This window comes from Schistocerca cancellata, unplaced genomic scaffold (genome assembly GCF_023864275.1).
Source record: "Schistocerca cancellata isolate TAMUIC-IGC-003103 unplaced genomic scaffold, iqSchCanc2.1 HiC_scaffold_818, whole genome shotgun sequence".
In the NCBI taxonomy this organism is placed as follows: domain Eukaryota; kingdom Metazoa; phylum Arthropoda; class Insecta; order Orthoptera; family Acrididae; genus Schistocerca; species Schistocerca cancellata.
This window is the reverse complement of record NW_026046829.1, coordinates 83,515-99,857: the sequence shown is the minus strand read 5'-3', so window position 1 is coordinate 99,857 and position 16,343 is coordinate 83,515. Positions and strand designations below refer to the sequence as shown.

The 16,343-nt window shown below is 47.2% G+C and overlaps 1 protein-coding gene across 1 annotated transcript in view; it reads left to right on the top strand.

The window, feature by feature from the left end:
- Positions 1-1,524: 1,524 nt before the first annotated feature.
- Positions 1,525-16,343, top strand: part of LOC126143525 (tubulin beta-3 chain-like) — a gene marked incomplete at its 3' end in the record, with an annotated part of 80,549 nt that continues 65,730 nt past the window's right edge. The window contains exon 1 of the mRNA XM_049915432.1: positions 1,525-1,581. Within this exon, the coding sequence (XP_049771389.1) occupies positions 1,525-1,581 (57 nt within the window). The remainder of the gene's footprint in view (positions 1,582-16,343) is intronic.

The window sequence follows — 16,343 nt, the reverse complement described above, 5'->3', positions numbered from 1 at the left end:
GTCAGTTTATACCCAGCAGCGCGACAGGCCAAGTACTGCCGCCGCCGGCAGGTTGGCCATACTTTCCCTATAGGCGCCTACATACGCTCCAAATTCATCGGCCGACCGACCGACCAATTTCGTGGCAACCTACAGACGTGCCGACTGATTACACTCAGCGATTACAGCGAAACCCTGTTGTTTTGATTTGTTTATCTTAAGTTCATTGAGTGTATATTCTACAAGATCCCGCACGGTTTTAGAGAGGCACAGAAACAGTGGTTTGCCTTGTTAGATTTAGAGGTAACAAGATAAAAAAAATCCGAGAGAAAGCTCTGGGTGAAGAAGCGGCTAATGCAAGGAAAAACATTCGCCTCGTCCTGTTACTTAAGGAGCTGATGATTTTCGTAATAATCTAAGAATGCATGAATCATTCGTTTCAGAGCTCTGGAACATCATCAAACAATTCTTACCGAAAAAGAATAGTCATGAGAGAGGCTATAAGCTGCGAGGTGAGCCTCTTAGCTACATTACGATTTCTAGCCGTTGGCAGAAGTTAAGAGAACCTCAAATTCAATGCTCTTATATCCCCACGAGTATTAACTAAAATTATTCCTGAAACTTACAATAAAAGACTTTCACCTAATTTATTTATGTATGTAACATAAAAGATGACCGGCAAGTAAGAGAAACTCACTTCAAATCCGAATAACAAGGACCACACATGTTGTCGCGCACACCACCTAATATACACAACAGATACATAAGAAACGAAGCATTTAGCGACTGTTATAACTGTTAGAAAGTCACACACTTTGATTTTCATAGAAGAGGCCTTGGATATAGACTGGACTTTTTTAACACTTGCAACAATGAAGCAAATATAATATATAAATTAAAGTTCATTGATCGTCGATATTTCGGTTTTTAGCTTTTCTTTCCGACAAGTACCGGAAATAAAGCGTAAAAAGAGAGATGCAAAAAATCGATGGACTTTTATTCTCTATATACGCCACAGGAAACCATTATGGATTCGTTAAAAAAATGAAAAAAAGTGCTTCACTTCTTGCATATCTGTATTTCCTATACTCCTCGCATGACACGTCCCACAGACATCTGCTGCTATTAAATTTCTTCAGAAACTCTGTCCTTATTGTGTCGTCCGTCTCGCACTCTGTCACGTATTTCAGAACAACATTTAATCCCACAAGCATTGTCAAAAGTAAGATTTTGTCGGGCAGTTGGCACTACAGCGGTACACACTGTACAGTTTGTTGGGTGGAGTGGAGTGCTCGGAAAGGTCGCGGGGGCGGTCGGCTGTCTGGTGGTCCTTCCTGCCCGACATCCCGACAACAGGAATGTTTGTCGGTCGGTCAGAACACCTATACACATCCAATTTGTCCGTCGGTGGATGTGCATGAGCCGTATCAGAGCTTTGCCATCCCTCAGCAGTTTAGCCGGCGTGTCTTCAGCCAGCAGTTGGTTTCCGGCATCGCCTCAATAGGAACTAAACCTGGAAGTGTTTGTTTACGCTGCCAAATAAGTATGCGGGAAATTCTGCACATACAGTGTGGTCAGTGTGGAAATCAAATTGGCAGCAAGGTAAGCCGGCTCAGAATTACGTCTGAATTTTTCTTCGCGGTCACTATGGGAGAAATACGTGGTGAGGTTGTAGTACATTCCTCGGTTCCTCAGTACATACTGGATTTTGGAAACCTTTTGTGGAGAATTTCGCGTCATAGTTGGCATCTACCTTAAACTGTATGCCAGGTCAGGGTTTCCAGTGTTCTCTCTCGGGGGGGGGGGGGGGGGTCTCAAAGTTACTGAGCTGCAAGTTCGTGTTCATACTATTTGCTGTAGCAGTATGGAAGACAGTCGGTTAAATTTTAGCTAAAACCTGTCGACGAAACGAACATTACTGCATTTGCTCATTCTGTACATCGGACGATGTAAATTTCAGTGCTACTGTGTTTAGTAAACGTTGTTCGTTGGCATCCCGCTTTCAGATATACTACGTACAAATAATGTATACCAATATCTCAGTACTAAGGGTTTGAAACGTCTTTTTTGCTACCGACCTGTGTAATGGAGTCAAATAATTTCCACCTACTTTTTAGATTCTCGTGGAAGCAGCTAATGTCGAAGCTCTGATAATTCGATGTGTAAAGATGTTTGTAACCAGTGCAAAGTTTCCAAGAGTGACAAATAATATAGTAAATTTCATGTTGCAGTGATAAATTTGAGTCACTGTATCATATTAGCGAAAAACCACACTTGTTAAAGAAAAAAGGTCAAACGCTTCGTGTATGATTTGTTTAAAAGTAAGAAATAAAAATCAATAATGCTCGAAGTTATGCACAACAAATGAGGTGCTGATTGAGAATGCGCCATCCCTCTCCTGATATCTGAATGACTCTCTCATATTTTAAACCGAAGAATCGTTGCAACTCTTACACCTTCGGGCACAGATGATAGAACTGTTCAGGCCACATAACAAAAGGTTTCGCGGTCCACACAGTACACCAAATATAAAGTATTCAAATTCTAAGGTCAGATGCGTACCTTTAAACCGGCTCCTCAATTGCTATACATAATGCTGAGCGACATTAGAGAGGGTCGTCAAATGTGTATCTAACCTGTTTTATTTCTTACATTTAAATTATTTGGCAAAACATTTGATACCGGTAGTTTTTCAAAAATTCTTAGTTTGTTGAGCAAGCATGGTCCTTTCGGCAGCGCATTTGCTTTCCTACTGTCTTGTCATCGAACTGTCTCGAATATAGTACGTGAGGTGAAGGAAGCAGTTTTTCATACGTAAATATCACACCAATGCAGCTCTTAATACCTGAAAGGGCTAGGACCTGAAGAGATTAACTTTTTGACACTCCATTTACATAACTATAAATAGTTAAAATTTCCTTCAAAGTTTTCGTAATTAGCCTTCAGCAGTAATTAAACTTTTTTGTGTGTTTGTACTCTGTAGGATTACCAGCAGGAAGGGCTAGTGGATTGCGAAAATTTTCTGGCAAGCCTCGTTCCGCAGCAGAAAATACCCTTTCGCCTGCGATCACAGCTGTTTCATTCACCGGCTCAGACCCGAAACTGAGTAAAACGAAATGTTTAATCGAAACTATTAAATGATCTAATGGATTAATTAAGCTTCATTGAAAATTTTTGGAGATAGGTTTCGCTAAATGACATCAAAAGTTTGTAGTGTGAACACAAGACAGTAACAGGAAGTACGTTGCTGAAATTTGTCTCCATTACCTAGCTTAATCATGCCTCAATAGATCTGTGAGTAAACTACCCATCCTGACATGGGTATGAGCCGATGTAAAAGTAACGGTCCTAGGTAACCGGACAGTTTAGAATACTGGTTCCCGATTAATAATTAGGACGTTCATCGAAAAGCTTTACTGTTTTCCACTCAGTGGAGTTTCTCCACCTTGTCGGCCTAATTTAGAAACGAACCTCAGAATTTTTCTTTCCCAAGGAAAGCAGGTGTTGACAGATGTGAAAATTACCGAACTATCAGTTTAATAAGTCACAGCTGCAAAATAGAACGCGAACTCTTTTCAGACGAATGGAAAAACTGGTAGAAGCCGACCTCGGGGAAGATCAGTTTGGATTCCGTAGAAATATTGGAACACGCGAGGCAATACTGACCTTACGACTTAACTTAGAAGAAAGATTAAGGAACGGGAAACCTATGTTTCTAGCATTTCTAGATTTAGAGAAAGCTTTTGACAATGTTGACTGGAATACTCTTTCAAATTCTAAAGGTGGCAGGGGTAAAATACAGGGAGCGAAAGACTATTTACAATTTGTACAGAAACCAGATGGCAGTTTTAAGAGTCGAGAGGCATGAAAGGGAAGCAGTGGTTGGGAAGGGAGTAAGACAGGGTTGTAGCCTATCCCCGATGTTATTCAATCTGTATATTGAGCAAGCAGTAAAGGAAACAAAACAAAAATTCGGAGTAGGTATTAAAACCCATGGAGAAGAAATAAAAGCTTTGAGGTTTGCCGATGACATTGTAATTCTGTCGGGGACAGCAAAGGGCTTGGAAGAGCAGTTTAACATATTGGACAGTGTCTTGAAAGGAGGATATAAGATGAACATCAACAAAAGCAAAACGAGGCTAATGGAAACTAGTCTTAAGTCGGGTGATGCTGAGGGAATTAGATTAGGAAATGAGACACTTAAAGTAATAAAGGAGTTTTGCTATTTGGGGAGCAAAATAACTGATGATGGTCGAAGTAGAGAGGATATAAAATGTAGACTGGCAATGGCAAGGAAAGCGTTTCTAAAGAAGAGAAATTTAACATAGAGTATAGATTTAAGCGTCAGGAAGTCGATTCTGAAAGTATTTGGAGTGTAGCCATGTATGGAAGTGCATGGACGATAAATAGTTTGGACAATAAGAGAATAGCTTTCGAAATGTGGTGCTACAGAAGAATGCTGAAGATTAGATGGGTAGATCACATAACTAATGAGGAGGTATTGAACAGAATTGGGGAGAAGAGGAATTTGTGGCACAACTTGACAAGAAGGGATCGGTTGGTAGGATATGTTCCGAGGCATCAGGGGATCACAAATTTAGCATTGGAGGGCAGCGTGGAGGGTAAAAATCGTAGAGGGAGACCAAGAGATGAATACACTAAGCAGATTCAGAAGGATGTAGGTTGCAGTAAGTACTGGGAGATGAAGCAGCTAGCACAGGATAGAGTAGCATGGAGAGTTGCATCAAACAGGTCTCAGGACTGAAAACACCACGCATTTTTTAGTTCTCAGACGTGGAGATATAGATTAATTTTCCGCGAAGTAATATTTTCACTGCTGGGAATATACTGCATGTCGTGCTAGAAGTAAAAGTGAAAATATTCTGTTGATATTTGACGTATTAAACAGGGTGAAGTAGAAAGGCATGTGGGCCGTCGGCCATGTGTGCGGAGTGGACGGTGTTCACTGGCTAGATGTCGCCAAAACGAGAAATATTTTTATCCGTGACTTTTTATCCTGTCAGCTCTTCCAGGTTAATGTCGAAAGAGCGGCCAGTGGGGTCAGTACCTTCATATGCTCTGATATTTTCAGTAAGCAGTGCCCCCTTACCACTGCACTAAAAGACGCAGTCGTTAGTGTCTGTCAGTTCGGATGACAATATGTAATGTTTATCTATCCCCAGATATACGTTTCCATTATCATGAACTGTTAGTGGCACAGCTCCCTGTCCCCTTCCTCTTGTTGGGGGACTTTAATGCCCATGATCCCCAGTGGGCTAGCGACGCTCTCTCTCACAGAGTACTAGAACACCACCTTTAAGAATTGGACGTCCGCCTACTCAACACTGCAGCTGCAACCCATTTCAGTATGGCCCACAGAACGTTTTCAGCTATTGATCTCGCAGTTTGCAGCCCGAATATCTTACCCCTGATTCAGTGGCACGCCCATGGCGATCTTTGTGACAGCGACCATTTTATTGTTCTCTCATTCTCCGCTCGGACATCTAGAACATGTTCCACGTTGGTCGCTTAGGAAAGCTGATTGGCAGGCTTTCTCCTCTGCAGCCACTTTTGTAGCTTGTCGTGTGATGAATATCGACAAATTGGTACAGGATACTACTGATACTACTAATCATGCTACAGCAGCAGCGATATACTTCTCCAGCTCATCCCCGACGGCCACCGGTGCAATGGTGGTCTAAAGATACAGCCACAGCTATCAGGGGACACCGCTTTAACAACACATGCGCAATCCCTCTATGAATGGTTTAACAACATTCAAGAGACTGCGTGCGAAATGCGGTTTTTAATAAGGAAAAGGGAGCTGTCGTGTCGGGAGCAATATGCCTCGATTATGTGATCCTGCACCCCATCGTCCCAAGTATGAACTAAGCTCCGCCGCACTTGGTGCTATCCATCACCCATGGCAGTTCCTGGCATCCTTGTCAATGGTAACATCTGCACTGATCCCGTGGTACTTGCCGAATGTTTTGTAGCACACTTTGGTGAAGTTTCCGCTTTCAGTAATTACCGTCCTCATTTCCTGGCCCTGAAACACCTTACTGTGTGCCGCCCGCTATCTTTCCATGCACATGGCTCTCTATTATACAATGTCCGTTTTAGTGAACGGGAGCTTCGCAGTGCTTTGGCAGTGTGGCAATATGGGACCTGGACGCAACAAAATTGACAGCTAAATGCTCAAACATCTTCATGCCGACAGCATGAAACATATCCTATGTCTTTTTAATTGCAATTGGCAGAAAGAAATATTTCCCTCCCATTTACGGTAAAGTATTGTTATTCCTGTCCCGAAACTGGATAAGTACCCACATATTTTAACTAATTACCGACCATTCTCGTTAGCGAATGGGCTGTGTAAGCTATTCAAACAAATTGTCAGGGGCCATCATTTTTGGTGCCTTGAAGTCTGAGGGCATATACCGATTCCAAAGCGTTTCTGGTCCACCATAAATCACCTGGTTCGTTTGGAATCGGCAATGCTTTCGCGTATCGCCAACATCTGATAGCTGTGTTCTTTGACCTACAGAAGGCATACTACACCACCTGGGCGACATCACACTGCATTAGTGGAGTTTATGGGCCAGTTTACCCATTTTTATGCAGAATTTCCTATTTGTTTTTTTTCCAAATAGTCTGTTAGCAACCACTATGTGCAGGAAACTGGAGTCCCTCAGGGATCGGTTCTGAACGTAACGATGTTTGCTATCGCCATCAGTGGTATTGTAAATGCAGTGGGCCCCGCAGTTCCTCTTTCACTGTACATGGATCTCTGCCTGCGCTATGCCTCTGCGTCACTGTGCACCACTGAGCGCCAGCTTCAGGGGGCTGTCTGGAGAGTCCATGACTGGGTCCTGAAACACAGCCACCAATATTCCCCTGCACAATCACTAGTTATGCATTTTTGTTGACTCCAAATTGTGCACCCACACCCAGAAATTTATTTTGGTGACCAGTTACTAGAAATGGTTAACTTTCGCCTATTCGTAGGCATTTCGACTACACGCTAACTTGGCCCTCGCATGTCAGCCAGCTTAACTTGCATTAAGAAGCTGAATGCTCTCCGTTTTCTTAGTCAATCCGCATAGGGCGCGGACTGTACAGTTCTTCTGAGATTTTACAAAGCACTTATTTATCCTGCTTGGACTATGGATGCGTTGCCTGTGGGTCGGCAGCATTGTCGGTACTGAGCTTGCTGGAGGCTGTTAACCACGCTGGCTAGCGGTCGGAGTTCCATACGAGCCCTGTGGAAGCCGGTATCACATCACAATGGGTTAGGAGACAGTAGCTTCTGGCAAGTTACACAGTCACGGTCTGAGAGATGCCTACCCACCCATGTCACTCAACACTGTTCCACAATCCCCACAGGAGACTCGTCACTCTTCAGCGGGTTCGTACTTGGCTACCGCGGGGCCTCAGCCTTTGCAACATTTTCCCCTTCCGTACAGCGTGTCTGTCGTCCTGCTATTCTTTTTCCCCTCCCTTGGGAAATATGTCTGGGGAATTCTCTACAATGATCTGCATTCTGTCGCTGGTGTACGAACAGTCTCACCTTTATTTTTGGCTCCCTTTTCCTATCTTTGTTTCCCTTCTCTCGTTCCTCCACTTCAGCGTTAGAGAATGCTCTTTTTTTCTCTTTCCTCCCTGTGCGCTTCTGAAGGCTGGCCCACGGGTCTGACACGTAACGGATGACTAGGTAACGTGTAATTCAAAGCCCCAGGTCGACAGGTAGGGTTCACATGTACCGCCTGGTACAGGCCAGGCACACGGAGGGGTAATTGCCTGAGCTGCAACCTTCCCAAATTGCAGATTAGTCGCTGTGTCAGATGTTCGGGAGGTGTGACCTGAGGTGTAAACAATCATCTAAGGTGAGTGCTTCCCCTTGTGGAGGGAGCCCCCAGTTGGAAGGAGCGCACCATCGGAGACGCTGCCAACCATGGGGATATTCTTGCAATGAGTCACTCATCTTCCCAATCAACGTCTACAAAACGTAAACGTAATGAAGCTATTGATTCGAAGACCCTTCCTGCTGCACTACAGTTCCGGTCAGTCCTTCACCACGGTCAATCCGTTTATTATTGAGGAAGGTGTTGATGCAATTGCTGGCCCTGTGAAATCCTGATCTCGTTTACAAACTGGCACTTTGCTCTTGGAGACTGCTTCTGATTCTCAAACACAACTTCTGCTTGCTGCCTCGATTCTCCACAGCTACCCTGTTGATGTCAAGGCCAACAGAGCTTTGAATTCTTCCTGAAGTGTAATTAACACCAGGCTGTTCGACGGTCTAACCGAGGCCGAAACACAGTCTTACCTCTCTGGTCAGGGTGTCATCGCCATCCATTGTGTAATGAAAAAGGTAGATCATTCCTTAGAGCCCACGCATACTCTTTTCCTCACCTTTGATAGAGTGGTGCTGCCGTCAAAGATGAAAGCAGGCTATGAAATTATCACAGTCCGGCCATACATTCAGAACCCGATGTGCTGCTGTCAGTGTCATCGTTTTAACCACACTAGAATATCTTGTTGACACCAGCCAAATGTGTAACCTGCGGCAGAGATACACACGCGGACGATTGTCCACCTCCTCTTCCCCACTGTATCAACTGAATGGCGGCCATGCGCCTCCTCTCTGGATTGTCCCATGTACCTAGATGAGTGGGTTGTCAAAGAGGTTCAGGTAATGGAAAAAGTGCCTTACCTAGTAGATCGCAAGTTACTGGCTAGTCGCAAACCCTGTGTTCTCCCGTCTGGCACCTAGTTCTGTTCTTCTTACCCTCGATTCATGAAGGACATGGCCACGCAAACATGCGACCTGAAATTCGGCTCTGAGGTTGTGAAGTCGCCCAGTGTCAAGGTAGCATCGCCATCCCCCCGTCCTGCTGTGCAACAAACGGTCAAACTCTCGCCTCAAGGGGCGAAGCGGCCAACTACACAATCAGTAGTCAGGAAAAGACAGTAGTAGTACTCCCATGACGACTTCCTCCGTCCCTCCAGCCAAACGCTCGAGACTTCCTCTAACCAGAAAGGCTCGAAGAAGTCCGCCAAAGGGAAACAGTCTTCCCCTTCACCAACTTGAAGATTCTGTTCGATGGTGTCGCCACGTGGTATTTAGCCCAGCCACCCTCTGTCTCGTCGGTGCGCACCTCCAACCGTTTTACAGCATTTGACTCTACAGACCGACTGCACGAGCAAGCCGATGCTTCTGTGGACCTCGTGGAGCAGGATCCTCCTGCTCCTGTGCCCTGTAGTAGCGACTCCACACCGGCTATCACTCGGCAACCACCGAGTTTACACGCCTCCATCTCTTCCTCCTCATGAATGTCCTCCAATGGAACGTCCACGGCCTTTGGTCCCACAGAGGATTAACGGCTGCTTTTAGCATCGCAGCATTCCCTTGTACTCTATCAGGAAACGAAATTTCGCCCTGACAACCGCTTTGAGCTTCCACATTACTTACCGATTCGTTTTGACCTTCCCCTTGAGGTCGGCATTCCGTCCCATGGGGGTGTCATGCTGCTCTTATGGAATGACATTCATAATCAACCCATCTCCCTGACTACCTGTCTTCAAGCTGCTGCAGTTCGCCTTTTTCCTTCCCTGCCTGCCTTTCTCCTTTGAACCCTTTATGTACCTTCGTCCTTCGATGTCACCAGGACAGACTTCCTTCAGCTTATTTGGCAGCTACATCCCCCGTTTTTGCTACTCGGTGACTAATGCGCATTATCCACTCAGGGATTCTCTCAGGACCTGTCAGAGGTGCCCTCTTTGCTGACCACCTTAACTAACTCATCCTCTTCTGCCTTAACACTGGAGCACCCACTTTACTTTCTGACTCCTCGCACACCTATTCTCATTTTGACATATTCTTCACTGCCCATTTTTCCTATCGTCTTGAGTGGTCCGTTCTGACACTTCCTCGAGCGACCATTTCCTGTGTTCTCTCTGTTTGCTGACTCTTACCCTATCCACATGCACCCCCCAATGGTAGCTTACTAAGGCTGACTGGCAGCTTTACTACTCCCTGGCGACCTTCGAAGAAAAAGATTTCCCCAGTTGTGATAACCAGGTGGATTATCTCACCAATGTTATCTTTACTGCTGCAGAACTTTCCATTCCTCGCACTTCCCCTACACCACGTCGTGTTCCAGTCCCTTGGTGGGCTCGGGCATGCCGCGATGCAATTCGCGCATGTAGACGAGCTCTCCACGTTTTTCACCGTCATCCTATGATGGAAAACTGCATTCATTGTAAACAGATGCGTGCAAAGTGTCGTCGCATCCTTCGGGTTAGGAAGCGAGATAGCTGGATTTCATTCACTAGTTCTTTTAACAGTTCCACCACTTCCTCTGTCGTGTGGGCCAACCTCCAACAGCTCGCTGGCACAAAGATCCATTCCCCAATTTCCGGCCTGACAGTAGCAGACGATGTTATCTTGGACCCTCTTCCTGTCTCCAACACCTTGGTCCACCATTTTGCCGAAGTTTCGAGCTCTTCCCATTATCACCCTGCCTTCCTCCATTGGAAACGAAGAGGAGCTGGCTTGGGCGGTACCCTTCTCTTCCACGAATCGTGAGTACTTCAATGCCGCCTTTACGATGAGGGGGCCAGATCATGCTCTCAGTTTATCCTGATCCTCTGCCCCAGGGCCAGACGCCATCCGCATTCAGATGTGTAGCACCTTTCTCTTGCATGGAAGCAATTTCTGCTTCACACACACAACTGCGTCTGGTTAGAGGGCACATATTCCAGACGCTGGCCTGAAGCCACCGTCGTACCCATACCTAAGCCCAGCTAAGACAAAAATCTTCCTTCTAGCTACCGCCCCATCTCTCTTACCAGCTGCGTTTGCAAGGTGATGGCACGTACGATTCATGCCTGGCTGGTAATTTTGCTAGAATCTCGCAATTTACTGACGAATGTACAGTGTGGATTTCGAGCACGACGTTCGGCAGTTGACCATCTAGTTAATCTGTCCACCCGTGTCATGAATGGATTTCTGCGGAAATCAGACACTGGCCGTGTTTTTCCATTTGGAGATGGCCTATGACACCTGCTGAAGTATTGGTATCCTCCATACTCTTTACACGTGGGGTTTCCGTGGGCACCTGCCATGTTTTCTTCAGGCATTTTTACAAGAGCGAGATTTCAGGGTGCGAGTGGGTTCTGCCTTGTTGGACACATTTATCCAGGAAAAGTGTGCCTCAGGGTTCTGCCCTGAGTGTCGACCTCTTTGCTATTACTATTAGCCCTATAATGGCCTTTCTCCCACTGGGCATCTCTGGCTCCCATTTTGTTGACGATTTTGCCATCTATTGCAGTTCTCCATGGACCTCTCTCTCTGAGTGGCGTCTTCAGCGCTGTCTTGATCGTCTTTACTCCTGGAGCATCGACAATGTGTTTCGCTTTTCCACTGACAAAATAGTCTGTATGAATTACTGGCAGCGCAAATGGTTTCTCCCACCATCACTACATCTTGGGCGTCTTGCCCTTCCATTCCTTGAAACTACTAAATTCCTGGGTCTCGTGCTCGATAGGAAGCTCTTGGTTCTCCCATGTGTCTTACCTGGCAGCCCGCTTTACATGGTTTCTCAATGCCCTACGTGTTATCAATGTTACTTCCTGGGGTACCGATCGAACCATCCTACTCTGTTTGTGCCAGTCCTTTGTCCTTTCGAAACTAGACTATGTGTGCTTTGTTTATGCATCTGTACGCCCATCCCTCTTAGCCCGTCTCAACACCATCCACCATCATGGCATACATTTGGCCATGGGCGCCTTCTACACCAGCCCAGTTGAGAGTCCGTATGCTGAAGCTGCTGAACTACCACTGTCCTGAATGAGATTTTTACTCTGCAGCGGATTGTGCGCTGATATGAAACTTCCTGACATATTAAAACTGTGTGCTGGACCGAGACTCTAACTCGGGACCTTTGCCTTTCGCGGGCAAGTGCTCTACCAACTGAGCTACCCAAGCATGACTCACGCCCTTTCCTCACAGCTTTACTTCTGCCAGGTTCGCAGGCGAGCTTCTGTAAAGTTTGGAATGTAGGAGACAAGTAACTGGCAGAAAAGCTGTGAGGATGGGTCGTGAGTCGTGCTTGGGTAGCTCAGTTGGTAGAGCACTTGCCCGTGAAAGGCAAAGGTCACGAGTTCGAGTCTTGGTCCGGCACACAGTTTTAGTCTGCCAGGAAGTTTCATACCACATTGCTGGAACTTCCTCCTCAGCTGGTATGCGTACCGTTGGTCTGCCATGCATGGCCACTCGTCCTATGCCTCCTTTGATGATTCCTTTGACCATCACTATGGGGCTCGTCGTTTTTATCTGTTCCCTCCTGGATTCCACTTTCGGCACTTGCTACGGCGGTTTAACGTCACGCTACCTGCACCTTTCCCGGTGGGTGTGAACCCTTCACCACCTTGGCTTCGTGAATTGGCCCCCTGTTAACCTTGGCCTTCATTCGCTTCCTAAGGACACTACGGCAGCCTCGATCTATCTCCTCCAATTTCATGACCTTCACATGAAACTTCGCCATAGTACTCTTGTCTACACTGATGGCTCTCGGACTGGCCATGGGGTCGGGTGTACCTTCGTCATTGGCACCTGTCTCTTTCGATATCAGCTTCCGGCACACTCCTCAGTATTTACAGCCGAGCTCTTTGCCTTGTATCAGGCCACGTAGTACATCTGGCGACACAGCCTTTTCAATTGTGACTCACTCAGTGCCCTCCAAAGGCTATGTGTACTGTACACTGCTCATCCCTTAGTGCAGCAGGTACAGGAAACCTGTCACTTGCTCACTGTTGTGGAGCCAGTGTCATGTTTCTGTGGGTCCCTGGTCATGTCGGTCTGCCAGGAAACGACGCTGCTGATGTAGCTACCAAGGCTGCGGTCCTTGTACCTCAGCCCGCGAGTACCTATATTCTCTCCGATGTTATCTGCGTTGCTGTCGGGAGGTGGAGTCCCTTTGGCATCGCCAATGGTCCTCTCTTTACGGGAATAAGCTTATTAAGCCTCTCCAAGCGCTTTGGACGACCACCTCTCGGCCCTCCCTCTGGGAGGAGATTTTAACTCGGCTGTGTATTGGGAACTGCCTTTCTAGCTATCGTCATTTGCTAAGTGGCGCTACCCCACCACTTTGTGAATATAGCGCCTAAATTTTAACTATCCGCCGCTTTCTCTTGAATGCCCTTTTTAACAATTTACATTACAGCTCGGGTTTACCATCTGATTTATGAGCCGTTTTAGTGAATGACCCGCGGGCGCAGTTGTTTTTGCGCTCTAAAGCAAAACAAAACAACTGTTCCACAATCTGCTGTTCAGACTGTTTGTGCATAGGCCAAAACTGGAAAGACCAACTGGGATCAGACTCAGTTTCCCACTGAAGAACCTCCTACAGCGTCTGTTAGCCTCTGTTAGTCTGTGTTCCTACAGTTCCCTCTAGACACCCCCCATGGACCGTACTGTCTCCTGGGATGGGGATGGACCTCTTGTTGCCCCAAGAAGGATGTTAATTCTACCCTTCTCAGACAAGTTTCTTTCAATCCTCCACTATTTTAATTCGGTATGCATTTACACAAATGGATCGAAAGTTAACAACAGTCGGTTACTTTTGCACATGCAGGTAGACAGGAGAAAAACTCTGCCGAGTGCCTGCAGTGTGTACCCTGTAAAGTTGATTGCCGTATCTCAGGCTTTCTAGTATGTCCAATGCCACGTCACGACGATATTTCTGATCTGCAGTGATTCCATGAGTTACTTAAAAGGCATAACCATGTGCTATCCCATAAATCATTTGGTCACAAACATCTGGAAGCTACTGCCTGACATCTACGGCTCTGGACAGATGGTGAGCTGCATCTGGACGCAGTCACATAGGCATTCCAGCAAATGAACTCGCCGATCGTCTATCTAAATACGCAGCTGCAGGAGATCGGGATATCAGGCCCAGACGTCAGATTACAACTCCAAGGCAATAATTTGAGGTTCTGGGAATTGGAATGGCAGGCTGCTACGACCCAAAACAAGTTGAGAGCGATTGAAGGCTCCAGTAAGGCTCTCGGAAAGATGCCATTGTGTCGTGCAGACTACACATTGACCATACGACTCACCCACAAGTTCCTTCTGTGTCAGGATGGTGGTCCTCACTGCAGCTGCGGTAGCCTACTGACGATAGCGCATGTTCTTGTTGAAGTGCACCATTCTGGCTGATCTGCGGCATGGTCTCAGCTTGCCTATCTCACTACCTAAGGTGCTTATGGATGACGTGCAACCACTGCCAAAGTGTTGCATTTTCTGAGGGAGAGCGGATTTTCCCCTAACATATAATACTCTTCCACTTCCAATGTTTAAGAGCGGTTGTCGGGGCGACTGCCTTCCCCTTTGGAGGGTACCCATCGCGCAACCACAGATTCCTTCCCCCCCCCCCCCCCCCCCCAGGGGGTCCACAACTCTTTAGTGGATATGTGCGTGGCGAGCATGGGGCCCCGAGCTATTGCAGACTTCTTTCTCTCCAGGGCTGCATTTCCTTCCCCTTCCCCTCCTTTCCCCTCCTTGCTCCTTTCCCGTTGCCCTCTCCTCTCCTCTCTTGGTGTCCTTGCTTATGTTGGCCCCGCTATCCTCCTGGTTTTGTTGGTTTTACAATTCGGCTTTGTTGCGTAATCATCTCCTCCTTTTGGCATTCCTTGGTCCCCCTCTGGGGTTTGACCTCCATTACTAAATTTCTCCTCCGTAGTGAGAAGGGATCGGTTGGTAGGACATGGTCTGAGACATCGAGGGATCACCAATTTAGTACTGGAGGTCAGTGCGGAGGGTAAAAATCGTAGAGGGAGACAGAGATGAATACACCAAGCAGATTCAGAAGGATGTAGGCTGCAGTAGGTACTGGGAAATGAAGAAGCTTGCACAGGATAGAGTAGCATGGAGAGCTGCATCAAACCAGTCTCAGGACTGAAGACAACAGCAACAACAGTGTGAGCCATTTGGGGAGGAGCACCTTACCTAGTGTCTCCGACGTGCGCCCTCCTAGTACATTCCACCTTCTCTTTCACGTCGTTGTCTGGTGCTAGGGTGCATAGCCAGCACGGTAGCCAGCCCGTGTGGTGGGGTCGCTATGTACCCTTTTGGTTGAGCCCCCTGAACACAGGGATTACACTTCTGATACCTGAGCTGTGACCTCCTCATGCATGCCTTGGAGTAGTTGCTCGTCATCCTGGAGCATCGGAACTCCCGGCAATGGCCGCCGTGCCAGACTGTTGTGGCTGGGTGGCGCCCGTGAGGAGAGCCCCTGATCGGAGTGGGTGGTATCAGGGCGGACACTATGCAAATGAAAAGCATACGGGTTCAGAACTCTGGCCGTTCTTCTGCGGCCGTCTCTCTGCGTGGAACTGATTCTTCAAGTGCTGCTTCTCTTGCCCTTTGGGCCTTCCCTTCCATGGCTACCCCCTGGGAAGAGGGTCAGGCCCGTCGGCTAGGGGCGAAACCTTTCCCACGTTATCTAGTTTGCACCAGGACTGATTGAGATACTTTCACCAATACCAAACCTTTATTCTTTGTGGAACGCATTGAAGACAAGTTTGGCGAAGTGGACTCCCTGAGCAAGATGCGACCGGGTTCGTGGCTGATCAAAACTGCTTCAGCTGCCCAATCTGCGGCCTTTCGTGCCTGTACCCATCTTGGCACAATTCCTGTGTCTATTACCCCCCCACCAGTCTCTAAATATGGTACAAGGTGCGATTTTTCATAGGGACCTCATCCTTCAAACTGATACGGAATTTCGGGAAAATCTCGGACGGCGGGGTGTTCACTTTGTTCGGCGTGTTCAGAAGGGTACTAAAGACAATCACATTGATACTGGTGCCTTTATCCTGGGCTTTGAAGGGGACACCCTCCCTGAGAAAGTTAAGATTATGGTTTATCGATGTGATATGGAGCCGTAAATCCCACCTCCCATGAGCTGTTTTAAGTGCTTGCATTTTGGACACAGGCCCCTCTGTGGTGACTGTGGACGTCCACTCCATGAGGGGAGTCCCTGTGTTCCCCCTCCTGTGTGTGTAAATTGTCATTGTAGTCATTCTCCACGTTCACCAGATTGCCCAGTATATAAGAAGGAAAAGAAGATACAGGAGTATAATTCCCTCGATCGTTTAACCTACACAGAGGCCCCGTAAGAGATCTACACGTCTGTGTCCATGACATCTAGTTACGCCTTAGTTACATCTTCACCCCTTCCTCCCCCTTCCTTACCCCCATCCCGGAACCCTCCCCTCCCTCCCTCCCTCCCTCCCTCCCTCCCTCCCTCCCTCCCTCCCTCCCTCCCTCCCTCCCTCCCTCCCTCCCTCCCTCCCTC